The 26,514-nt window shown below is 38.5% G+C and overlaps 2 protein-coding genes across 6 annotated transcripts; one reads left to right on the top strand and one right to left on the bottom strand.

Moving 5' to 3' along the window:
• Positions 1–136: 136 nt before the first annotated feature.
• Positions 137–12,714, bottom strand: LOC110044754 (uncharacterized). Of its 3 annotated transcripts, none has more exons than XM_020750330.2 (3): positions 12,572–12,714; positions 4,285–4,375; positions 137–1,270 (listed from the first exon to the last, which is right to left on the bottom strand). In XM_020750330.2, the coding sequence occupies exons 1-3, from the start codon at positions 12,680–12,682 to the stop codon at positions 828–830; spliced, it is 645 nt and encodes a 214-aa protein (XP_020605989.2). In that variant the 5' UTR covers positions 12,683–12,714; the 3' UTR covers positions 137–827. The 3 variants fall into 3 exon arrangements, with proteins under 3 accessions (XP_020605989.2, XP_020605990.2, XP_089137525.1); XM_020750331.2 differs by lacking the exon at positions 12,572–12,714 and adding an exon at positions 6,446–6,596; XM_089281399.1 differs by lacking the exon at positions 12,572–12,714 and adding an exon at positions 6,016–6,033.
• LOC110044753 (cAMP-dependent protein kinase type II regulatory subunit-like) lies at positions 9,073–26,326 on the top strand. 3 transcript variants are annotated; one of them, XM_089281396.1, is made up of 14 exons: positions 9,073–9,169; positions 18,318–18,353; positions 18,645–18,697; positions 19,336–19,419; positions 19,842–19,948; positions 20,527–20,572; positions 21,284–21,345; positions 21,442–21,487; positions 21,978–22,025; positions 22,404–22,457; positions 22,738–22,812; positions 23,562–23,627; positions 24,560–24,686; positions 25,048–26,326. In XM_089281396.1, exons 1-14 carry the CDS (start codon positions 9,088–9,090, stop codon positions 25,167–25,169), a joined length of 1,008 nt encoding a protein of 335 aa, XP_089137522.1. In that variant the 5' UTR covers positions 9,073–9,087; the 3' UTR covers positions 25,170–26,326. The 3 variants fall into 3 exon arrangements, with proteins under 3 accessions (XP_089137522.1, XP_020605987.1, XP_020605986.1); XM_020750328.2 differs by lacking the exon at positions 9,073–9,169 and adding an exon at positions 14,983–15,357; XM_020750327.2 differs by lacking the exon at positions 9,073–9,169 and adding an exon at positions 17,544–17,973.
• The last annotated feature ends 188 nt before the right edge of the window (positions 26,327–26,514 follow it).

The following is a 26,514-nucleotide window of genomic DNA, read 5'->3' as shown; positions in this document are numbered from 1 at the left end:
AGGGAGAGAAAAAGCGAATATAGGAAGGAAAGAAGGAGAAGCAAGAGCCCTGTGGGTATGCCATGTGTCACCATTTAGAAAACCTCGAGCGGAAAGCATAAAAATACTCTTCACAGACATAAAATAAACTCAGCAGTAATTTACTGTTTTCGTTTTTAATTTGTATTTGAGTTTCCTTGTTTTGTCAGTAAATATAACATGTATAAAACAAACCCGGCAGATGAACTGTAGCTTAATCCTTTCACTCTCTGAAATTTGACTGTTACTTAAGTTGGGTATTTCTTTTCCGCAGTCCTCAAAGTCAGGTCTTGATTTAGTTTGACCGTCAGTGCGAAGCGCACTCCCGAGTTTCAATTTGTTAAGTCGATTATCCGTCTGGAGAAGCAACTCTTTGTTAGTAGGAAGTAGGCCGTTTTGATAACCTTTAGACGCTTTAAAAGTCAAAACTGTGTAACGAATATAAAATTACATCTTACCTTTTTGATCAAACAACACAACGGCACCATTAATAGACCTTATAGCCGTGAATTCATTATTTACTATTGACCAATCATAAAACAGGGCATGAGCTCCCTGAAAATGCGCATGACAGCGCTAGTTGAAACTACAGTGGATTTATAAACACCACTGGCCCAAAACTCAGTCTTTTTGGAAACAAAACGTAGTTCATGATCACTGGCTTAGATAAAGCCTTAAAATAATCTGAGTGAACTTCGCCCAGACCTTCATTCAAGGTTCCACGAAGCTATATACCAACACACTGATGTAAACACTCCGCTGTAAAGTTCTTTGGCCGTTTATATCGCCAGAGTATATGTAGAACTCACTCACCAAAGTATTAATAAACCGAATACGTCGAATACAGCAACGCAACTTGATAACAAAATAGTTTTGATGGTCGATGAGCTCGACATGAAGTTAATTCCATTGAATGCAGACGCATCGTTGAGGAGATTCTCGTTGCAGTAATCTTCCTTACAGCACTCGACCCTGCAGTTTTCTGGAGAAGAATTTTCCGAATCCTCCACGCTGTTCCCGCCGCATAAAATTTCTTCCAATTCTTCACAACCCCAAGACATAGCGCATTCTTTGATGTGGATTTTAGTCTTGCCGCGAACAACGACCACTTGCGAGAAACAAGAGTCATAAAGGTCACCAAAGTCAGGATGTACAGAGCAGTTCTTGATTTCTGAGTTCGCTTCACAGCTACTCGACGAATTGGCTTCATTGGACTCGGAAAAACCACAGGAGAAGCACATAATAGATTGAGCTATGAAAAGAAAGAAAAAATAGCTTAAAGTGTGTTATATGTGGGGGAAAAAACGGCAAAATGTCGCTCTTGAAGACTTGTTACGAGTTCCTTCTTAGAGAGATGAACACGCTACTTGTTAATTTGTTCACCTTGAAAGCTGTTTAAAGCCTTCCCTTTTTTTCACAAGTAGAATTTTGATACTGCTGTCTCAGCGAAGTTACTGCAGTCTGGTACCAAGACACTCCTTCCCAGCCAATCACATTGTCGTGAAACTTCATGACGGCACCGAGGCCAGAATTTAACCTCTCCCACCTCGTGCCTAAGCTTCCCTCTTTGGTTGGAGAGCTCAAACGAAACCGACGGGGCCAGGAGTATAGGTCATACACCTTCCAAGTTTCTTCTTGCTAAATTTACAGTTGACCATTTTACAGTTGTCTGCTCAGTTACCAGGCCTATAAATGAAAGCGAGGCTGGAGGTGACCTTGCTTTGATACAGACCTCTCTGCTTTTGTCATTAAAATGCAAACTAGTTTGCATTAGAACAACTTAATTTTCACAACAAAAGCAGTGAGGTCTGTATCAAAACAAGGTCACCTAAAGCCTCACTGTCATTCAAAGACCAGGTCACTGAGCAGACAACTGTTAATTAAATAGTCTCGAGGGTCTGCGGACGAAGTAGACCTTACTTTTCCATTGTATGAACGAAAACTAAAAAACCTCCCTTTTAGCTGGCGTGCTGCTTGAATATTTCACCAAAATTTGATCCGCAAGGAAAAATTTCTACTAAGTCGCTCTTTTTCTGCATTAAACACCACACCGGTCGTAAAATCTCACTTGAGCTTAACCTGCGTAGGTGTTAATTCTTCAAACAGTAGCATATAGCATGGAAGCCAGACGACACAAAATTCGCACCGTGCTTAACACGATATGTCTTGAGAGAGGGGTGGTTAACTCGGTGAATATACTATCATGACCATAGCCTTTAAGTCTCTAAACTGAATCAGTAGCATGTTTTATCTGCGCATAGAATTTGTTCTCCAAATGTGACATTCTGTAGAGTGGTGAGGAAATGAAGAGATGGGGATTATAAACACGCCACAAGCTGACATTCCAGCAAAAAGGATTTTATGGTGGATCTTTTTTAATCTTTTAAAAGCTATTCACAGGGCGAGGCATTTCATTTCAATTTTAATCTCCCCCATCTTTTAATCCGCAGAGGTAAACAGCGAACGAGAAAGATGGAATTTAAAATGGATTTCACCGTTTTAATACAGTCAGCAAACAGGACAGGAAAGGCAGGCCAAAGTTGAACGGTTTTGTGAGCTGATCGTTATGTTCTGCGTGAACGAGAAAAGAAAACGTGGGCGAAACTTTCATATGGAGAATTCTGCAGCCTTTGTCACTGCCGTTTCTATCGAAAAATATTGTTATGTTGTAACCAAATGCTCCTTACGTACGGTTTTTTTTTTAAAGAATTTTCAGTAATTTCCTTAGGAAGTTTTGTCCTGTTCTCCAATCGCTGTCACGTCGTTGATCGATTGACGGTCCATGATTACGTAAAGAGAGCAATCTTCAAAGCAAGGTTTTTAAGAGCTACAGAAGTTTCTTAGTTCTCTTCTCTAACGCTAGCTTTCATTGTAGGGTTTTGGAAAATTCGAGTGAAGCGCGCGAGAATTCAGACAACAGACATTGCAAAATTCACATAACGTGACCTTGAATGCATTCATGTAATCACTGAAATAATAATGATAGTGGTCGACATACGTCCCGGATATCGACAAGTTAATTAAGGCACTGATCGTTTACACAGCTTCCAGGCAAAATTACAAATCAATCGCGATTTCAAACATGGCCCAGGAAATTTCCAAAAAATACCAAATAGTTGGTTAACTCTCTAAAAGGAGTCTTCGCGCTAGAAAACTTTGTTGGCGCGCAATCTTTAGTTCTATTCTCTGAAACATTTCACCAGTGAAAGTGGAGTGTAGTTTGTGGAATGCGATAGAAATCAGCGAAAAAATACCTCAGCATAACAAAGCGTTGATTGCTTTTTATTCATAGCCTATCGTGAGGTCGATGTTTCAATCACAAGTAATATAATTCGGGTGTTGTACAAAGTCCTTCCGCTCGATTTTAGCACATTTTATTATGAAGATAATGATTTGACAGTTAGAAGCTTTCTCCGTGTTCTTCTGGTTTAATGAGGAAAACAATTGCAAATCATTGTAATGGTTTCAACAGTAAAACTTAAGAACTAGCCTAGTTCTAATCAGTTTTTAATGAGCTGTCTCGCAATACTATTTCAATTACAGGCTTGAGTATGCTCACTAACCAAAAGGGGTGCTTGACTCGATTTTTCTAAATTATTGCTTATGACATGTGTAATTGGTTCAGTTAACAGCACAGAGGTTATAATTTGATGACTTTTGTTAAAGAACTTTCGAATCGGGCAAAGAAAGACATTTATAACAGTCATATGACCGCGGTTGATGAACAAGATCTGACAAAACGTACCTGCAAGAATTCAGCTTGACAGTGCACCCAGATAAGGGAACTGATAATAGCAGCGCAACTCACGAATGAAATTTACACCAAAAGGTGTTTCTGCTCGCAAACGAACACATTTATCCAATTTAAAATGCCAAGCCACCGTTTTAAGCCAAAATAAAATACGATTTTGTAAGAGGTCAAAGCTGCAAACAGACGTGCGTTTAATACTCTCTTTAGCCATGATTTAGTGTCATTCCGACATTTTGCGCGTTAAGGCGCCGCTAGGTACTAATGTCCTTTAGATTATGGGTTTCAAATATTCCGGACCACTGCTAACGTCTTCCCTGCGAAGGCGTCTCTAATGTACCGCCCAAAAGTAATTTTATTTAGTAACAAGGCCTGGAGATCACGGCGACAGAAAAAAGGCACTTGTTCGGTTACATCCTTGACTATAGACAGTCAGCAGTCATGCGCAGCTTTCGCGTCGTGTTCGCCTGTTTTTCCGAGCCTGCGTGCAAAAAACGCGCCATAGAATACAAACTTACCGAGTTTCACAGCCAGAAGCAGCCAAACCGCCGTGTAAAGTACACGTGTTGGTTTCATTTCCTTGAGCGTGAGTTGTTGGTTCGTCTCTACCTAAATTGAATTAAAATGTAAACCGTCAACAACCCGTTTTAAGTGACAGCTTGACAATAGCATCTTGTGACCCCGTTTCGTGGATGTTGAACACAAGTGAGGGAGATCGGATTTCCTGTTATACACGCTTTCCTCCCTCCCCCCTCCCCCCCCCCCCCCCCCACCACCTCTCCTTCTAGTTTCCCCATCTCTCTCTTCCGCTGGGCCTAAGAGTTAAAAATCTCCACCGTCCATTACTGGAGCGCGTGAAGGAGCACTTTCATTCATAGCCCTCCTGTTTGGAACAGGAAAGCACCCATCTTGAATCACACCCCTAGCCCTTCTGCCCCCCCCCCCTCCCCCCCGCTACCCATTATCCGATCGACTAAATTGTATTTAGTTGAGCAAAACTCCCGAGACAAAAGCAGAGGATATACATAAATCAAACTCGATCAATTTAGTGAGCCGAACATGAGTTAAGGAAGTGGAAAGTCGCCCATGCAATTCAAATGGAGTCTGTCTGCCGGCCAGGCGTCAGATCCAATATTTTGGCTTCCGACCCTTCCGTCGCTAGTAATGTAATAGCTCTGTTGAAAGAAGTTTTTTTTTCAACGCACCAAACACCAATTAAAGACTGTGACGATATGTGAAATTTCCAATCATTTGTGAAGCAATTTCATTTGTGGTTGTTTTTCTTCGAGAATAGCACCTTTCTTCACCAGTTTTTTTCAACAAGCTGGTGAAAATCTCGTGGTCACGTTGCCATTTCACACCATGGAATCATGACGTATCACTTTCTCTTTTCAAGGTTGGAATTGCCACAAGTTAGCCGCTGATGAAACTGAGATAAAAGTTGTCATTATGAGCTCAATCAGCTGAGACGTTTGGCGCTTGTCCGGATTTCTCACTGAGATAGTATATTTTATCTTTTGCCATGAAACAAATTGAGATATTTAACCCTTCAAAACAAGAACTTCGGCCAACTTAACCGGATCTTTCTCACCCAGGAATGAGAAAAAAAGAAAATCGTACACGCAGAAATGGTATTTCAATTCGGTGCACGATGCTTTACTGAGATCTAACGTCAATACCAAAACATGGCTGTAGACCAGTTAAATGATAAACACGTCCTAAATTTTGCGATGACAATGACAAATGGCCACGTCAAGTATTCGGGTCCCATTACTCTTTCAGTGACTTGTTGGATCGTATGTTATTTTCATAAGTACGCGATGCGTACCTGTTTGGCGTTGGATGTTTGGCGTTGTTGTCAGCGTGGCGACCCAGCAGATTAATGGCAATTTTCAGTTGATTTATCATCGTCTTTCAGCTTGCCATAACTAATATGTGCTTCATGTTTCCGAGTCCAATTATAACATAAAACAGTGTCAAACCGACCATACTTAGAGCTGATTAGCTGGCGACCCATTAACCATCAACACAGTTTTCCATATGGCCTAAAAGTTTAGCGGAAGTTTTTTTAGGAATGCATTTTGCGGGATCCATTTTTGCGGCTTGCCGAAGCCAGACTATTATTTTGTGGATGATGCCAAATTTCAAAATTCCCAGCGAATAGTGAAAAGACATTTGAGACTAAATGGATGAGAGAAAACACAATTTACCACGGAAAATAGAAAACAAAACAGTGTCACACAACTTACTTAATTTAGGGCCTCGATCCCGAAAATCAGGAACCTTCAAATGATCTCCTTCACATGATCTGCCTACTATTTTTTTAGGTAAATGTTTTTTTCGTATATTGTTCTCAAATGTACTCAAAGGGTCTTCCCGCTTCACCTCACAGGTTTGTGGCCTGAGTTGCGCGTGTGATCTCGTGTGTAGCATATGAATATAAAAGCCTTTTCATTGGACACTTGGCCAGTCACATACATTGATCAGACTGGAACATAATGTTTTCACCTGCACAAACTACAATAGCATGTCCGACCGAAATTTTGGGGTTACTTGTAAAATTCTAGCAGAAAATTAACCACAACTAAGAGTAATCTTTGAGGAAAATACTGAAGAGTTTCAGTCAGTCTGCAAAAAGAGTTAATGTCTTCAAATTGGCTCAGCCATCCCGTCTTTTACCTGGTTTCCGTAGTGAAGCAATTAGAAGTATTTCTACTCCCCTTGGATCGGAAGCTAATCCATTGCACAGTACACCCAGTATCTAGCCAATTCATTCTCTAACACATGAGATCGTCGGCGTTCATTCATGTAATGGGCTGACTTTCCCGCGTTACTTTCAAGCGAAAGATGAAACGTGAACTGTACTAACTCAACTACAAAATAACTTGCAAAGATTGCTGTTAATCGGATAAAAAGAAATTCTCCTAAAGCTGATTAGTAAATGCTCAGACATGAATTACCCAGGCAGGTAGCTTAATTAGTCCAAGTCTGCCAAACTCTGGCATAAATGAGCTTTTTAACAATTGCCATGGAGTTGTAAGTGCCAACCATATATATAGACCGCGGGTCCCGATTTGTAATTTTTTCTCGTCTATCTCGGAAAGACGGGAGCAAAAAACTTGCGTGACTGGTGGTGAAGTCTTTTGTCCAAAATGTCGTCATATAATTTGCATTGATGTTTACAGACAATTACAGGATCGATTGCAAATGATTTACTCGACAATATACCGCGCGGGCGTATTGTTTTTACTCCGAACTTATTTTCTCTTGACTTGCAAGCCTGTGTCTTACGCTTCATGCGCGGGGAGCGTGGAAGGCGCGAGATCGAATCGGACGGAGCGTTCTGGCGAGAAAACTGGGACGAGTCATTTCCCAGATCATTTGTCAAAACGTCTGAAAAATACTGTGTATCGATCATTCTATGGTCGACTAGGGATAACAATTTGTAACCGATTTGCGCATCAAAATGGCGGTCGGCCATCGAGTCAGATTTGGCTGGTAATTTCCAACCTCGTAGAAGGAGAAAGAGGAAGAAACTTAATTTGGAAAGTGTCGTGGCTGGAGCAGAGGCTTTCCTTGCTTCGCAAAGTGAGTAAAGGAAACCGTATGTTTCCTTTTTCAGCAGGAATCCTATTACAGGCGAAAGATCTACACATTGTAAATACCGACCAAGGAAAAGGCGCAGTACTTCCACACTTTCAGGTCAGTGTATGACATTTGCAGACTACAGGCTATGGACATTTAGGCCTAAATAGCGCTCAGGTTAGCCTGAATAGCGCTCAAGTTAGCCTGAATAACGCTCAGTTTGGCCTGAATAACGCTCAGGTTAGCCTGAATAACGCTCAGGTCAGCCTGAATCAGGTAACGCTCAGGTTAGCCTGAATAACGCTCAGATTAGCCTGAATAACGCTCATGTTAGCCTGAATAACGCTCAGTTTAGCCTGAATAGCGCTCAGGTTAGCCTGAATAGGACGAGGAGATAGAGTTACTCATTGCCTGTTTGTGGGATTTAGCTTATGAAGAATAAATAAATGAATAGGGACAAAAAGGAAGTGGCTTACTGTCAAATCGATGCACAGATGTCAGAAATCTAGTATCAGAACAGACTATTACCAAAGCAAATGAAAAAATTCTGAGATCACAATTTATGAGAGAACAAGCCCTGGAACCCTGCTCTGGAACAAAAAAAACAAGTCTCCCCAAACTTCTTCGGAAGTCAGTTTACCATAATGCGCAAGCGTGCCTTTTGTTTTTCTGATGCCAGTGGGGCAGCGAAACATTTTGTTTGCTCCCCGCTAATTTAGCCACCCCGGAACAAAACAAGAAACAATGTTTTTACAACAACGTTTTCTAGTTTAGCCAGTCCTTAAGGCTAACTTGATTTCGGTAACACTATTTTTCTTGTAGTCTCCTTCAACCTTTTCTTTACGTTTTTCCTTTCCTGAATACGGTCGCTAAAGTGAGATACAATTTGTTTCGAATCCCTCAGTCAGACCATCATCTCCAGCAAAGCCATGAGGCTTATCTTTCGAGTCCGTTTTTGTACATTTTTAAGGCAACTTTTAGAATGCATATGATGATCTATCCTTCGTACGTACCAGCCGGTTGCTTACCTCGGTTCAATGCAATCTTGCATGACGTGCGAATTTATGATTTCGATCGCAGTTGCTGAAACAGCATGCAACGGTCAGAAACACCGATTAAAACTCAGCTTTGGTGGCAAAAGAATGATATCATTGACCAAATACTCGAATACTCGGCCAGAGCTATCTCAGAATCCAGTCGTAGGAACATTGCCTTCCCTGAGGAAATTTTCTAACGTTTGCGAAAATCGAGAAAATCTGGTGCCGCAGTCGCGGAAATTATACAAAAACGTGAACATTTTGAGTCGGGAAATATTCCGAAATTAAAATCGGGAAATATACATAACGTTGTCGCGCAATGAGACAGACCAAAATCCTTTCATTTTCCGGCGGATTGTGGCTTCTGAATTAACGAGCAGTTTCAGGAACTTTACAAGCGCATGCAGTACGTTGAAATAATGTCACATTTAGTTTATTGGACGTTCGATAAATCTTGTCACCTTACCCAGCATCTGCGCATTTGACGATTTAAAACTAGCGTTACGGAAACAAAACCAAAAGCCTGAACGTGCCACAAGACTACAGGTGTATGCAAAATAGCCTTTCTGCACAAAACTAATGCGTGTAATCCTTAATTGACCCCTCCCCCAGACGAATAGGCTTATGTTCTAAACAAACGCGAACGAAATTCAGTTGTAAGCAGGTTTATAAACGGTCAGCGAAAGTGATCTTATTGCAATGGCGGTCCAGACACATAGAGTAAATTTGGCCGAAACGTACAAGCCATCCTTCAAATGGTCTGAAATTGATCCCGGAGCGGGTGAGTAAATATTGCGTTTATCAGATATATATGAAACCGTGTTTACTTTTGTTAGTTATAAGCGGACTTAGCACAAAGAATTGTTGCCTCGTGTGTTTACCGTTAGCATTTACTAGATATCACGATACAGAGCAAAGTGGAATAAAAAAACATATAGACTCCTAAAATTGATTAGGGTGTCTTGTAAATCTCACGCTCTCGATTATTGATCACACTGCCATGGGTTCGAATGAAAACGCTTTACAATCTCTGATCTTGGTACGAATTATATGATAAAAGGATTTAGTAATTTCTTTTATTTTGTCGTTTTGCGGGCCTGTTTTTCGTGTTTTTTTGTGTGTGTTCTAGTTTCAATCAAATGAGATACATATATATACGAAGCGGAATGTTTGCAGACGGCTCGCAACCTGAATATATTTTTGTTCATAATATTACTGTGATTTGTTCTAAGCGAAATGGAAATAAATATGCATTTAGCAATAATTGTCAGATACGCCCTCTCCAGTAGGCGCTATCAAATTCTGAATCGATTAAGCGAAAGTCGCGATAGGCAACAAAAAATTTTATGGTTTTCTGATACCGTTTTAAAGCCTTGTTCGAGCCCAATAATTAATTCTCGTTAATTCGATATTGCTGCGCCGTAGTGCAAGTACTGTATATTGTCTAAATGATCCTGACAAACATCCGTTGATCCAGCTGATTGTTATTCGAAAACATCACTGAAAACACCGCAGTTTCTTTGTTACAAATACAACAATAGTCACAAAAGGAATAATTAAGTGCTTTAGCGTGTACACTCCAATAAGAAATCAGCAATTACGCTCAGGAGGATCCATGAACTAGCTACAGTATTATTTTTTTCCACTTCATCACATTCTCTCCTACCAGACTGAGAACTTAAATTAATCAACCTGCGTTATATTTCAACCGTTACAGTTGTGTTTGTAAATATTTGGAGTGAAATAGCAGTTTCTCTTATAGTCAGCCGATTAACACTGGTCCAAGGAAAATATGACTGGTGGGTATTGTTTAGACAAAAGATAGCCTGTTTAGCAAGTTTATTGTCCAATCCGCTTAGAGATTCCCTAAAACGTCCGACCGCAATGAAACCATGAATGGAGAACTGTGGTCAACCGTCGGAAACAGACGAAGTGGTTGGTTTGTTTGACAATTTTCACGTTGCGCGTCCAATGGCTATCAGTTGTAATAAACGTGGACCACTTAATAAATTATAAATAACTTAATGAATAACTTGATAAATGTCTGAGCAGCTAGCAGGTCTAAGATTTCTCTGTCTTCTTTTTTACACGAAATTAAAGCAAGGAAGAGCCTGCATATCAAAAGAAATGGAGGCTTGTGCTCGGTTATCCCAGTATAGCCTACTCTTCCACCTAGAATCAATAATTGTTATAAATAATTATTGAAAAAAGTTTTCGGAGACTCCAGTGTACGCGGTATATGACTATGGGCGATAACAGATCTCTGACTACAAAATGGATACTGCGGGCTCAGGTTATTTTTGTAGGATCGTTGGGCGTACTAAAGAATGAAAACCACTTTCAATGTATTCCATAGTGTTTACATCAACGCCTTGCACATAAGGCTCCCGGGTAGATCATAAAGCTTTCTCTTTTCTTCTGTGTTCTCGCTGTTAAAAATCAAAGACGAAAAACGATGAAGGTATAATAGCCGTGTACGTCATGACGTCAAAAAAGTATTTAAATTGCTTTTTCTTGGTTTGTTTTGTTCACATAACCTTAGCCCTTTAAATTAAAATATGCTCATAAAAATTTCACTGATGAATTTTCAACTTAGTTTGATTCCTAAACTATATGATATAGCGTATATTCATGCTGAATGTTCAACGAGACATTAAATAACATGTGTTCTAAAGACTGGCTAAACTAGGAAACATTATTGCGGAAACATTGTTTCTTGTTACGTTTCCAGGGTGGCTAAATTAGCGGGAAGCAAACAAAATGTTTTGCGGCCCCATTGGCTAAACAAGGAAACGCTGTTTCGGACTGAACAAAGGGTCACGCTTGAACATACCAATAAACTGACTTAACTTCCGAAGAAGTCTGGGGAAGAATTTTTGTATATTCTCTTCGCTTTGCTTTTGTAATCGTCCTTTGCGATACCATATTTCTCTGGCATCTGTACATCTACCTGTATTTGACAGTAAGACACTTCCTGTTTGTCCTATTCTTCATGAGCTACATCCCACAAACAGGCTCCGTCCTCACACAAGGTAATGTATAATTCTATCTTCTCGTTCTTACAATCCGTTTCCTTTTATCCCCTCCCTTTTTTATGACCTGCGTTTGGCTTTTCTACTTTGGCTTCGCCGTCAGCCATTGTTGTATGCTCGCCATTCCTGGGAAACATTTTTAATGAGCAGCACTGGAAACTAGTGAACATTGCGTTCGTGCTGGCAAAGCTGGGAAACACGGTTTCGGAAGCAAAATTTGTGTCTGGCAAGCAAAAGTGTTTTTGACCCGAGGCAAACACATTTTCTTGTTTCCGAGCAGCAAATTTTTTTTCCCGCAACATATGTTTCCAAAACTTGGAAACATTTGCATATGCAACAATGTTTTCCCAACAATGTTTCCTAGTTCAGCCAGACCCTAAGCTCATGTCAGCCAATCGTCTGCTTTGTTATAATTGGCCGAGAAAATGAGACTTCTTTCTACAAACCGGCGCCTCTGTCTATTTTTATAACGGCTACTGATTAAACTGCTATCTTTTCAATTCGTTTAAGACAAGATGTTGCAACCAAATAATTTATAGTGGTGCATGGGCTGGATTTTTTGCATTTGATTTCAGTGAAAAGGGATTTCTTTACTTTTGAAACTGTATAACTGTGTTCGACAAACATGGTCTTGCACATGAACAAAATTGGATTTTCTCTCAGTCGTAGCTTTTCCTGTTCAGCCAATGAAGCTGATGCTCTACCCATACTCACGTACTCTACAAGTCTCGTTGAGTTTCAAAGTCGGTCGTTTTCGATTGTCCGTCGAGTGAACGATTTTTGTTCAGCTGGGCACGCATTTCAATTTGTTGATACTGAGCAAACTTCCGTTCTGTAAACTGTCCTTTCAATAAGCCTACAATGAAAACCTGCCGTCCAATTGAAGCCTTTTTATGTGAAAATATTAGACTGTACTTCAGATATTTTACAGGCCCAAAAGCGACTTTCCTAAGAACACTCACTTTGCTCGATACAAAATGTCTTTTCCACGAGCCACGTACGAAGACAAAAGAGTGAAGTTTTTAATGGGTATCCTTGCGCGTGGCGCGGTTGATTTTGTAACTGTGCTACAATTATGCAAATACAGAATCATCGCTTATTAAAACAGGTTTGTGGAGGCATTTGGGCACACGAAAATCAAACTATCTTACCTTTCCATTGTGACTCATGTATAAACAGCAAGCCTTGTTTGCCAAACTGTGACCAGAAGAGATACAAACGTGGAAAATATTCCACACAACAACAGATCGAGTACAAAGCATTTTAAACGCGGACCGTTCGTCGCCACTCCAGCGGCAAAGCTAGTAATTTAGACTGAAAAGGTGTTGCGGTCTCAATTTAACTGACAATTTGCTCTTATATCTTCGAAGATAAGGATTTCAGTTGACACCGCCGGCGACTAAGAACTGATTGCTTTTCACAACATGAATTAATTTCAAAATCTTTTAATGAAAACCAAGAAAACAATTTTGAATCAACACAAAAAAGACTCGTAAGGGAAGAAATAGAAATGCTAAGGTTTACACACAACAATTTCTCCACTCAAGAAAAACAATCGAATTTATTTCACGAAAATTATTTCAAAAATAAATTTTCCCGCTAATGATAGGAAAAAGCTTTTCAGGTGCAGAAAAGAAAGGGAAAACAAATTCTGTACTCCCTCGTTTATAATGTGAGCCAAATTTCACGTTTTTTTTTACCTAGAACTGTACTTTTATATAAGCGTGATTTGCTAACTGTACTCAAATTCAAACTGAGTGATAATTCGAGTATGATCGATATTTACCCTGCTTGGTACATTAGAGTACTTAGCAGCCGCACACTCACATAGAAACTCAAGTTAACAGAAAGAAAAAAACAATTGAAACCTCTCGATACTCAAATTGCCTTCATTTTACATTTCTTCACATTTAATAATTCTTTCTGTTGCTTTTTTTTTGAGGATTCTATTCCATTACGTGACTCGATAGACCCTATGCATGACTAAGAACTGCGCCACAATCTTAGTCACATGATACAGCTTTCGCACCGACAGTTCCGTTTTCCTTACCATTATTGTATTTTAAAACTTTATACATGCCTTTAGGAAAAGAAACGAAAATCTGCGCCGGAAAATTTAATTAACAATAAGTTCCGATTTCATTGACGAAAACGGACGTTTCAGGCTTCGCTCCGGAACTGCTGCTAACTTTGCCTCGTGTTCAATTTACTTTTCCTGTACGACAGCTTTAATTGTTTTAATGTTTTTCTATCACAGTGTCGTTAAAATATACTGTTTTGACTTGTCCAAGACTCAATGTACATCGATAATTTCTTGAGCCCGCGGAAATACAGCGGACTCAAACATTCCAAAGTATGACGTCATTTTTGTCACGGAAAAAAAAAACTTACCTCTTCTCCGGCCAGCCTCCTCTCGGCCAGGTCTCGGCCATGTTTTCCAACAGCAAGATGGCGCCTTTGTATGCTTGACGGGGGATACCTGGTCTAGAGTGGGATGCATAATTTAGCAAGAGCTATTACACGTTACAGCTGTAATTATTTATAGAACCGTTTATTACATTAAAAGTAATAAATTAGTACTGGTAAAAACAGAGTTTTTATTCACATTTAACAATTCACCTGGTCCTATATGACTCAAAAAAATCACAGGACCCTCTCTCGAATTAGAATAACTCTAAACAAAGCCAAACGTACCTTGAAACAGTAAACGAGTCGTTTGAAAAATTCTAAACGATTTGAAATAAAAGGGATGGATGGAAGGAGAAAACTATCTGCTTGCTAACAATTACAATACATATTTAGCACGGTTGCTAATTTTGTCTGCTTAAAACCAGCGCTGTGCCTTGTTAGTTATCTCATCGAACATATTTATTCTATTCTTTTCACGGCGGTCGGTAGAATACGGTTTCAGTGAGCAGATATAAAACCAAGCGGCTATCAAACGCTTTCTGATAATTTCATGGCTTCCTAGAAGCGCTTTACAGTGAACAAAATCGATGGCTGTGGTGGAAATGGTTTTCGTTTTACAATACTTCAGAATTAAATATGTCACTGAGGTTTTGGCAATACATTCCAAATTAAACACCGAAAGAAAAATAAACTACAAATTAATACTTGTGAATTAGATTTGTAGACGATATTTCTTGAACATGAATACGCTTATACGGTTTATATGAGTCTGAATACCAAATTACTTGACACATAGCTTATCAATTGAATTCTGTTAGCCAATCGGAGAGCCTTAAACTGCCTTCTAAGTGTTAACACGCACGTGTAGCAGACATACCGCAAAAATCACTTGAAATTTTTGTTTGTTATATCTTTTTGTCGATAAGATAATACTTTTTCTGGTTACTTTTAGAAACAAAAAATGACTGTAAAACTGTTTTGAAAACGTTTATCTAAAAAGTTTTTTTAGTCAAAAGGAAAAGTTTTATTCTCAGTGGCCTTGAGAGCTGGGCACCATTTGGCTTCTTTGACTTTGCTTGTCAGTGACGTGATTGTAAATGACTACATAATCTACATATCTTGCCATTAGTATCCAGTCGCATCTAACTAGATTCACAAATCGTCTGCGATGCATTTATTTTAATGATAATAGAGACAGCTGAACGGCAACAATAGGACTCGAACAAACCGCAAATAGCCGATTGGGATTTAAAATGGATTTGCACTCTTCCAAGCTATATTGACGGAACAGCAAATCGACATTTCGCTTCGCCAACGTTACGACCCTCGTCAACTAAAGAAATCGCAGGATTAGAGTGGTGCGTTGCGGGAATTTCTTTGGTTATTTAATTCTGCTTGCTGTCAATGATGGCCCACAGTAGCAGTTGGAAGCGAATGAAAAAAGTGTTCTTTCCGTGGGGAAAAAAGAATCGAAATTCGCAACCGCCACCTCCGACACCTTACAACGACGAGCTGACATCTTCTCCAGGTAGACTGGTCTATTTTTTTTCTCTGTACTGCAAAATAAAATTGTTCTAATATCTACCCAGCTTCTAGGATTCTAGTCTACCTTACACCTTAATACTAACGAAGAACGAACTGTAATGTGGGTTCGGTTACCTGTAGCTTATGAAGTTTAGCGCGGTTTAATTTTCTGGTCTGGTCAAATCAAATCTTCCCTATGGTTCAGGCGGCGACCCGAATGTAAGCTTAAAGAGGAGTTCTCGAACGCGACTCGAAATTGCTCGATTAGGCGCATATCTTTATTGAGAATAAGATAAAAGCTTTCAAAAACATCGAGTTTGTTACCTGTCAAGTAGACAGTCTTACATAGAAGTTCAAATTTGGTCGTGCGCCTAAGCAAAGAAGTTGTTAATTTCGGCAGCGTTCTGGTTTGATTAATAATGGAAAAAGTAAGCTTACAAGCTCGGGTGGAACTTTTTTTATAAAATGTTGCCGCTAAAGGGAAAAAGCAAAACAAAAAAAAAAAAAAAAAAGGAAGAAGAAAAGGAAAAGGAACTGTTTTCTGACGCGTTTTTAACTTAAAGCTGGTTATAAGTTTTAGGTTTGAAGAAATATTGTTGAGTTCACCATATGGTTTTTAGTGCGCTAATGCAACCAAGGAGAAGCCAGTTGGTAAACAGCGAAGATACATTAATTTAGACCGGGTGGCTCGACGCGACAGTTTATTCTGTTGTTTTAGAGCAAGCACATATTAAGAACATAGTGAGTGTTGCGACTATAGGTAGTCTTTCATAAGCCCAGTGTCTCGACTATGGTATTGCTTGGACGTGAAAAAAAGCGCAAAAAAAAAAAAAAAAAAAAAAATTTAGTAAAGAAAACGTCGACGTTTGATCAGAAATCATGCGACCATAATTATTACCATGAAACACATGCACATTCAATTCGTCAAGTGCGGTTCTAGGCATTTTCATTGCTTTACGTGGGTGGTTTGGAGTTTTAGCGAGATTATGCTGGAAAGTTTGGATTTAAAATCTAAATGAGCTGCGACACCTTTGAAGCGTACGAATTAAAATACTTAAGTGTATGGAAATAAGAGAGAGTAATATGACAAATTGCCGAACATGAAATGCACTAGTCAACGCCCAACAGTTGGTCTTTATTGATGGCAAAGAAAAAAAGGCTACTTTAGAATAAATACTTCTTGAACTTTCTTGGCAAAAAAATGCGGCCATTGTGCTTCGTATTGTGTAGTATATGGTCGCATTAAGGAAATCTTGCTTACCGCGCGTTGTCAATTTCTTCTCGCGATTGATTTAGATCGGTAATTTTGAGTCCGATTTTTCCGATCTACGACTCATGCAAAAAAGACAGCCGTGACAACTACTGTCAAGTAATCTTTGAAGTCTAAATTAGAATTATTATTGCTTTTTTGTCATTTACGTCTTGAAACCTTCCTATGACAACCGGCTATTTTGCTGTTCGAACTATTTTAAATCATAAATTAAGCCGGTCGCATGCAAGGAACAGTTTACATGCATTTCAGTCGCTACGGTTTTCATTATTTGATCAGATAGATGGAGCCTTATGTTCAGCGCGATTTGTCATTTATCTTATCTTACATCTTCACTGAAAGAATATCCACATTCTAAGGTAATTTAATATACAATAGATCATATAGTCTGCGATTTGCATGACATGTGTACAGAGTATTGTGAATTAAAAATCCCGACAACACCATCTGTAACCATAGGTAACCAAGCAACCACTTTCTGGCGTAAGTCAAAAGAAGTAAACAATGAAACTAAAAGTCACTTTCTTTCGGTCTGTCCGTCGATATTTCGATAGAATTGTTATTCACCGAAAAGAGGTTTTAAAATTGGAAGGCGTTTAGTTCATGGGCAGCGCATATAGGGCGCAAAATTCGTTCAAACAGTTTGCTTAATGACAGAAAACGGACACTCGATAACAGCAAAGTTAAATGGTCACTTTCTTTTATTTCTATTGACAAACTTTTAGAGCATAACATAATATTTTTCAGTTTTATTTGCAAGTACAGACAACTTGAACAGTAGCCTTAATTTTTCAAAACGACTTGTTTACTGCTAAGGAAACCCTGCTAAAGTAAACAAACTGACAGTCACGCAAAATGATTGGCTGCTTAATGAAATTCAGCGCCGTGATTGGTTGTCTTCGTGATTTCACTGTCTTGAATGACGTTTGCCGCCAAAGTATCACGCAGGCGCCGTGACCGTGTAACCAGGATCTTTCCGCAGATGTATTTTGCTCATAACAACGGCAGCTCAATCACTTATACTAGAGATGAAAGTTATCGGTTAAAGCTACAAAAATAGACAGTTGCATTTGGCGTTAGTGAACTATTTTAGGAACTTCAAAGTAGATAATATGGATTTGGAACTGCCTGCCGGCTTCACAGACCTCCTGCAAGAATTCACGGTTCATGTTTTGCAAGAGAAACCTGACGATATCGTCGATTTTGCAGCCAATTACTTTATGAAACTCAAATTGAAAGAAAAGCGTTCAAAGGACGGAACAAAAAGAAAATCGAAAGGCGTTAGCTTTCAGAATGAGGAAGTAAATGGAGATGGTAATTCTGATGATGAAGACGACGACGAAGAAATTGGTATGAACTGTTCAAAGCTGCTAAATTAAGTCACCCGTACGACATGGTAGCGATCGGCAAGGTCTCGATACTCCGGAAGGATCTCAAGAACCCTTCAGGCGTATATTTCAATAGCTTTTCACCTTTTGCGACTTCTAGAACTTTGTATCTCATTAACTATAGATTACTGTTTAAACTTAAAGCTTCTGTTCTTTCAGATTAGAGTATGGCTTGCTGCAGTTAGAACTGCAGGCGTGCGATTTGAATTTAGCCCATCTCGCTAAAACGTTTATCTCGCGAAGAAAACTCTGTAGAGGTTGATTCTTGTACTTCTCTAACTGATCAGTTTGTTTTGAATATTTCAGAACCACCAAAAAACCGCTATGCAAGGCGCCAGTCTGGTAAGTTACGAAATGTGCAAGTAGTTTTGTTGCTCGTTTCTCGTCATGTTAATGTCCTTTTCATGCGTGAAAAATTTGATTGTAACTCTGCTACCTGGTGAGCGTTTAATTCGCGTATATTTTTTATGTTGCTTTAAATTCGTACGTTAAACGTTATGACCTAATGGAAGATTAAACGCCCCTCGGACCTTTCATGAAAGTGTACTAACAGTGAAAAGGGAAAGAGAATTCGTTCGCACAAGACGTAATTTTCATAACCGGCCAAATTGTTTGATGGCTTATCTCTTTCAGTTTGTGCAGAACCACTGAACCCCGACTCGGACGAGGAAGGCGACGAGAATCCGGTCAGTAAGGCATTAGTCAATTATCGTTTACGCTTGTTATGTTTGTATATTGGATGCAAAGAAATCTACATTATTTTGCTTAAATTAAGCCGGGTTTTTGTTCCATTGTTGGTTCTGGTGATTTAATTTGCAAGAGATTAGATCAATTTCGGGGAAAAAATATCTTTAGATCTTCGCCCGCAGCAAGTTAGTCATGAAATTAAAACGCAGCAACTTTTTGATATAGTTTAAGTATATTTTTTGAAAGAATGTGGCGTCTAGTTGTAATTAGCTTTTAAATGTTAATACGTTTCTTATGCTGGTTGTGATATTGTGTGACTGACAACTTGAAAGTAAAAAGCTATCAACGCCATTATCGTCATCATTAAAATTCAAGTACAAAAGTGTTTAGATGCATTGTCTGTTAAAATATTCAATTATAATTTGTGTATCCTAGCAGTTATTGAATTTCAGTAATTCAGTGGCCACTGTTGTTATAGACTAGCCTGAATTCCAGCCACCATCCTCTGGTACTTAATCCTGAGAAATTTTTTTGCAAATCGTAAAGCCTCTAAGACAGTCCTGTGGCATAATAGACCATAATATCACTTTTGTTTCAATTCTTTAATTCCCTAAATTTTACTTCCTTTCAAATCCAGGTTGTCTACCCCAAAACTGATGATCAGCGGAAACGTTTAAATGATGCAGTCAAGAATATCTTGCTTTTTAAGAATGTTGATCCAGTAAGTTTTGACTGTGAAAGCTTTTCTTAAACCAATATTTGCAGTGTCTTGCTGTGTGATCTGAAATATTCAGTAGTTATCGCAATTATAGCAATTCAATGGGTAGTTCCAAAAAAAAACCATACTCCATCCCAAGGAGGTTATTTGGAAACTCCAAGGGGGAGGGAGTAGCAAAAGCCAAAGTTTTAAAAGAAAAAAGTTTACCAAAAAAAGCAACCTTTATGAGAATTTCTTGATGGGTTCATGTGTTAACTGCAAACTGTGGTCCCTATAAAAATATTTATTTTTGAGTCAGTTGCGTCTTAGGTCAGATCATAAAGAGGAAGGCTGTTTTTTTTACAGGGACAGTATGACAGTAAAACACCAGGTTTTAAGAGAGTTTGTATGCTGATTCAAAAGCTCTTGGACTCATTGATTTCTAGGAACAACTAAATGAAGTGCTTGATGCTATGTTTGAGAGAAAAGTGCAACCTGGAGATCATGTTATAGATCAAGGAGATGATGGCGACAACTTTTATGTTATAGACAGGTATGTGTGGCATTTTGTGGATTATGACTTGAAGGAGCTACATGTAACTGTCATGGATGTCACAGTCTAAAAATATTAGCCCAAATATTTCAAGTTTACCAATAAGTTGCTGCAGTCTTTGCTGATATCAACTTTTCTTAGTCCAGTTTCTTTTATTATTGTTTTTATTTTAATTACTTTTTGCTACTTTAGCAATCTTTAATCTAAGATTTCCCTCAATTTGAACATGATATTGCACCTTCAGGGCTGTGCTCTAGAAGCACCCAGGTGACACAGGCTACTCACTTTTGCATTTAGGTGACTGGAAAAACTCACTTTTTTCATATAAGCATAAGTGCTGGACACCCAGGATTTCATGGTTAGCAACCTCTTTGCTCCTTGTAATTTTTGATGTACCACAGCCTTGATCTTACTAGAAAGTACTCAATTAGATACATAATGACATGGAGCTCCTTCAAGGTTCTTCGGGTGGTTTTATAACTCACTGGGGGAGCAATTTTGCACTTGAGTAATAAGGTCATGGATTCATTCAAAGCTCAGTGGATTTTTTATTTCTAATCTTTGTAAACCTTTTACAGGGGAGTCTATGACATTTATGTGAAAATTGATGGCCAAGATAAACTGGTAAGCAGTTATGATAATCATATGGTTACTTTAATACTTTGGGCCCAATAAAGGAGGGCCCACAGTGGTATATTGATTTTTGACAAGTGTCTGTTTAAAATACTGAAATTTATTGACTAATGAAATTTTGCATGCTTTATTTCCCATTTGAAACAGGATTTTGCTGTTTAAGTAATGTCAGTAGGAACAATTCCTCCGTCTGTCTTTCATGTCAGATAGGTGAATCTATGGCAATAATGCTCTCTAGCAAGAGGCTTGGATCAATTTTGCGAGCAGAATTTTGAACACGATTCACTAATTTCTGCAGTTGGAATTCTGCAGGCAGAATTGCAGTTGAGCAGAATTGCAGTAGAATTCAGGCAGGGCTCAGAAAAATCAATAAAAATTAACACAAAGGATAGAGTATGTTTGAAATTTAAAAACAATGAAAATTAATGATTCTCAACTAGCATTGTATGGCATTTAAGTTTACTTCAGCCATAGAAAATCATCTCAGCAGCCTTACGTAAAAGCTCACAGTAATCATTTACGTTATAGCAGGCAGTATGACAACTCAACTGTACCATGCTGAATTCAAGCAGAATTTTAGTACTTGAGCAGGCCTGTTCATGGTAGAGGAACTTCCTCTGTTGGCACCTGCACGTTCCTGTGGTTTATAAACATTCATTGACAGAACTAAATATTCATTTTGATTGGTTTGATTCATGACAGGTGGGAGCATACAATGAGAAAGGAAGCTTCGGTGAACTGGCGTTGATGTATAACACACCAAGGTAATTGATTTCGAACGCCTTTTGTAAACACTCTGACATTAATTTCCTTTTAAGCAAAATGCGACAACTGCAAGCTCAGTACCTTTCTTTTTGTAGGGCGGCAACAATAGTTGCAACTTCAGAAGGAGTTCTCTGGGCTCTGGTAAGGATCTTGACTTTTGGATGAGAATCACTTTGACAGTTTGATTTTTTTAGCACATGTGCAGTCGTGGTCCCACTAGTTTTGATAGTTAAGGGTCCTTAGGATTCCCAGTTCCAAAGAGTTGGGGGTTCTTTTTGCTTTTCGGGGGTCCTTTGCCTATCTACTAAAATTTTTGAAACAGTAATGAGAGATCTGCGCGAGTTCCTGATTTGTATTTTGAACATTTATTTTATTTTTAACAGTAAGGATTTCAAATGTAGAATTCCCACTGCAATTTCCACTGGTCCTAAATTTGTAAATTCAAATAAACATTAGGTTTAAGTTTACACAAGTAAGTTGAGGGTGCCTTTGAATATTGAATGTATGTATGTATGTATGTATATTGTTGTTGTTGGGATTTGATTTTAGATGGCTCCTTACTACAGAAAGTTTGTTGTAGGGTCACAATTAATATGCAAATTAATATTGTTTTATTTTTGTCATTCAACAGGACAGAAATACATTTAGAAGGATATTATTAAAGGCAGCAGCCAAAAAGGTAAAAATTTTCTGGAGTTGTACAGTATAAGTGTACTATTAACAATGGTAGTAATATTAATATCCTTTTCCAGAAAATATCCATACCCTCCCTTCCCATGGAAGGTCTTCATGGAAGGGCTTTTCATTTGAACCCCCACCCTCACCCTCACCCTGTCAGATATTCCAGTTTTTTTTTAAACTTCATTCTTGCCTGTAAGATTTTTTCTTTAAATAGACCTCCCCAGTCTAATCATGAAAGTGATAAACAAATTGACAACTGGGTGTGAAAACAAGTGTGTTTAAAAATGTGAGGTGAAGATAGGAATTAAGTTTGGGAAAATGGTTGATTTAAGTGCAAGAAGTGACTTTTTAAAATTATTTTGTTTTTATTTTTCAGAGAAAAGTTCATGAGACTTTACTGGAAAGTGTTCCCATGTTGAAGGAGATCACAGTAAGTTTGTTTCCCCGATAGATTTGTGAGCCTGCAGTGCATGCCAAGGGTTCTAGCCGACATGTTTTGTACGCAGTGCAGTGCACTTTTTTCACGCATTGCATGCCTATATTGTTCTTTTTGGCCATTCATGAGCTATGAGAGCTATGAAGTATTTTTACGCTTAAGATGTTATTGTGGTAAAAAAAAAACCCATTAGTTGGAATTCCTTTTTTTATTGCTGAACTGTATGCATTCAAATAGTGGGTTTTTTAAAAAAGTGTTAAATGTTTGTTAACAGGAGTATGAGAGGATGAACCTAGCAGATGCATTAGTATCCAAGAAATTTAAAGATGGAGATTGTGTGATACAACAGGTAAGATGCTAAGAGATGCTGAAAGTGATCATCAGTTCAAGGATACTGTCAATGTACCAAATCTAATAGCAGGCAGCCTACTTCAGCTGGTGGTAGGCATTAGGCCTTTTGGAGTTCCTATTGACCATTTGTTGTGTGACTATCCTTAAGTAAACACCTTAAAATTCCATTAAGGGATGGACCATTATTTTTTTGAGGGGGTTGGGGGAGGGGGGTGGGGGGGGGGGGGGTGAGAGTTGGGTACTTTTCTGGGGCATGAATTTTTTTTCTCGCCTTTAGTTTGGGCATGATTGTTTAGGGTGGGTAATTGCTTTTGCAATATTTTTTATAAATTCAAACACAGGACCTGAATAGTAGCACTTGTTCAAAATTTTTTCCCCATTGCTCTCCTTGCATGAATTTTTTCGAGCAGTTTATGTTGTACAGGAATTTGTTTATGGAAACTCCCCCCCCCCCCCCCCCCCCCCCTCCATCTCAAAAAATAATGATCTGTCCTAATAAACCAAGACCCATTTTTTCAGGTAAGAACTTAGAAGTTGATTGATAAGTCATTTCTGTTGTTACTTGACTTGGTAAATAGACCTCTATTTTTGCTTACTTGAGATTGAAAAATTCAAGTTGACAGTGAGTCTTTGACATGCCCAAGTTTATTCTATGTTCTTTGCTTGTTACTGAATTCAGTAGGATGTGACAAGCAGCAACAGAAATGTATTGTTTGACTGTGTTGATATATAGTTGCATTTTTGCAGGGAGATGAAGCAGACTGTATGTACTTTGTAGAGAGTGGAATGGGATCAATTAGGATACGCAATCAGGTATGGGTTTTCGGGACTACAATGTGTTTTACAGATGTAGTTTGTGTTTGCAAGTTCTCATAACCTATTCTAGTCAAAGTTTGATATAATTATTTAACAATTCTGACTTGACCACCTAGGATTATGGGGGTAAAACTGATTGAAGTTATAAACATGTTGAGGGATCAATAAATATTTGCATGTTTATTCCCTTATGTCTGGTTGGAGCCAAGTCAATATTTTAACCCATTGACTCCTGTGCCGGCCGTAACTGGCTGTGACGAGCCTTGGCCTTTCTTCCTCTTCTGACGTCATCACCTTTGACCAAAATTGGCATCTTCTATGCTCAACTTCTGCAGGAGGAAAAGAACTTTCCAATGATACCCAGATCAGAGTGTTAGGCCCAGTGGAGCCTGAGATGTGCACAAAAATGCTCAAAAAGTTGAGTGAAAATCTCAGAGCAAAATTTCATACCACTACACAGGCTACTCCATGGCAAAAATTGGCTGTCTCGATGATGCTTTCTCAGAATGTTTTATACTGGAAGCAAGCACAGTAGAAGGAGAAAAGGAGAAAAAGGAAAGGCAAAAAAAAAAAAAATAATAAAATAAATATATAAATGAAAAGGTTGAAAAGCCTAAAGATGAGGTCACTTTCTCGTCCAAAAACAAAATTTTGATTTCTGCGCATGCCCGAGCAAAAATGTCGTAAAACGCAATGCTAGTGGAAAGAAAGACAAGCTGTCATGTTGCGAATGCCTTTTTGAGTAGATTGGAGCTAATTTCGCCCATATCCAGCCTGAAAATCTCCAAAATGTCCAAAAAATGCATTTTGGGCTGAAGCTCCAGGAGTTAATGGGTTAACAAATTGAAATTTTCCATGACTTCTGTGGAACATTTCAAAAATTCAAGATTAAAGGTTTTGTGCTTTGAATGTTTTTTCTTTTTATCTAGGACGACCCTACTGAGGAAGTGGAATTGACACAGTGCACTAAAGGAGGTTACTTTGGTGAACTGGCTCTTGTCACCCATAAACCACGTGCAGCCTCTGTGTATGCAGTTGGAGACCTTGTCTGTGCAGGTAGGATTAGGGAGTACTTGGGCAACTTTTTCTGCTGACTTCAGATTTTAGATTTCTTGGTAATATTAAATGCTCATGTAAGGTGCACAAACCCTGCTCTTGAACTGGCAAAGGGTGGGGGGGGGGGGTAGGGGTACACAATGACATAGGGGAGGGGGGTGTGGGTGTACTTCTATCTGATTTTACATCCTCTGAGGGCTTTGGTAAGTTATTAATATGGACAAGTTTGATTGGGGAAGGGCTTGGAAGCAGAAGATATTTTTCCTAGCAAGACAGACTGGCCTAGAACTGGAGTGAAGGGGGAGATGTAAGCTTACATGCTATTATTGCAATCCCTAATAGAACTAAATTTTTTTCCTAGTTCTCGATGTCCATGCATTTGAGAGACTTCTTGGCCCTTGCATGGATATTATGAAAAGAAGCATAGATGGCTATGAAGAGCAACTCAAGAAATTGGGTTTAGGACATGCTGAACTTCGGTGAATTTAAGATCTAAAGACCGTGATTTAAGAACTGTTTAAAGATGGCCTATTTTTAGACACAAAGAACATTTTAACATTTTACTTTCCCGATGCATCCATGCCGAAAAAGTTGTTTTGGTTTTAACTCTAAACGAGAAAATTGCTATTGCATTCATTTCGATCAGTTCTGTGTATTTATAAGTAAAAAAAAAATTGTTCCTATTGCAGTTAGCGTTTGCATTGAAAAAATAAATTGGATAATTTATTGTTTAATAAGTTACTTTCTTTATACGTGAGAGATAAGAATGCATTAGAGACGTTTATTACAATTGTGGCAACTTCAACTGTAAATAAAGCATATTTATTAAAAAAAATCAGTTTCTTTGGTGTTGTCTATGCGGTGACTGAATGGGGTCTTAATCATTAAGGCAGGGTCCATATTGACCCACTCTGCAGATTTCATATCATTCAGTTATGCAGTGGGTTAATCGATATGGACCCTGTCGTAATGATTAAGGCCCCAACCACAAATGAAAACGCATACTTTTTTTATGTGTTTTTGCCTATCATCCACACCAAAACACCCAAAAACACTGATGAAAACAGTGTTGAAGTAGAGCTGAAAATGCTCAGTTTCTAGTGTATAGGTGATAACAGAGGCTTTTGAAAACAGTGATGAAAGAAGAGTCAGATACTGTCATTTCCATCACTGTTTTCCGTGTTTTTTAGTGTGGAATGATAGGCAAAATGTATCAAAAAATATGCATTTTAGAATGAAAAAGAATTACTGTGGACAGGTGAAAAAGAAAAAAAACTGAAATGCTAGTGAGGTCAAAAATATGTTGCTTCATTTTCTTCGAAATGAAAACACTTTTGAAAATGCATTAGTGTGGTTGGGGCCTAATATTTAAAGCCAAATTTCCAACCCCTTATGGGTTTTTGGTAAGGGGTAAGATATTGTGTTTCAAGTGGGTTCTTTAGCAAGATTCTACCACTATACGTTTTTCTTTTCATCGCTGTAGAATCAAATAAAACAGCTTACACAAGACAGGGTTTGCACGGGTCATGGAAAACCTGGAAAGTCATGGAATTTAAGCAAGGGTCATGGAAAGCCATCAAAAAGCAATATACTTTCTGAGAATAAAAAGGCAAAAAAAAAAAAAAGATTAAAAAAAATAACTGACGAATCAGAAATAGGCTTTAATTTCAGTACAAAAAGAGACAAGCATGTATTTTATCCATTATAATGCTGGAAAATATGTTAAATAAATGATTGTTTTGATACTACTGTGGAAAACTTGGAACGGTTATGGAAAAGGTCATGGAAAGTCATGAAATTTTGAAAGCTTAAAGAGTACAAACCCTGC

Source organism: Orbicella faveolata, unplaced genomic scaffold (assembly GCF_042242905.1).
Source record: "Orbicella faveolata isolate gen_17 unplaced genomic scaffold, um_ofav_v1 contig_48, whole genome shotgun sequence".
Taxonomy (NCBI): domain Eukaryota; kingdom Metazoa; phylum Cnidaria; class Anthozoa; order Scleractinia; family Merulinidae; genus Orbicella; species Orbicella faveolata.
The sequence above is the reverse complement of the archived record's forward strand: the minus strand, read 5'-3'. Positions and strand labels throughout refer to the sequence as shown.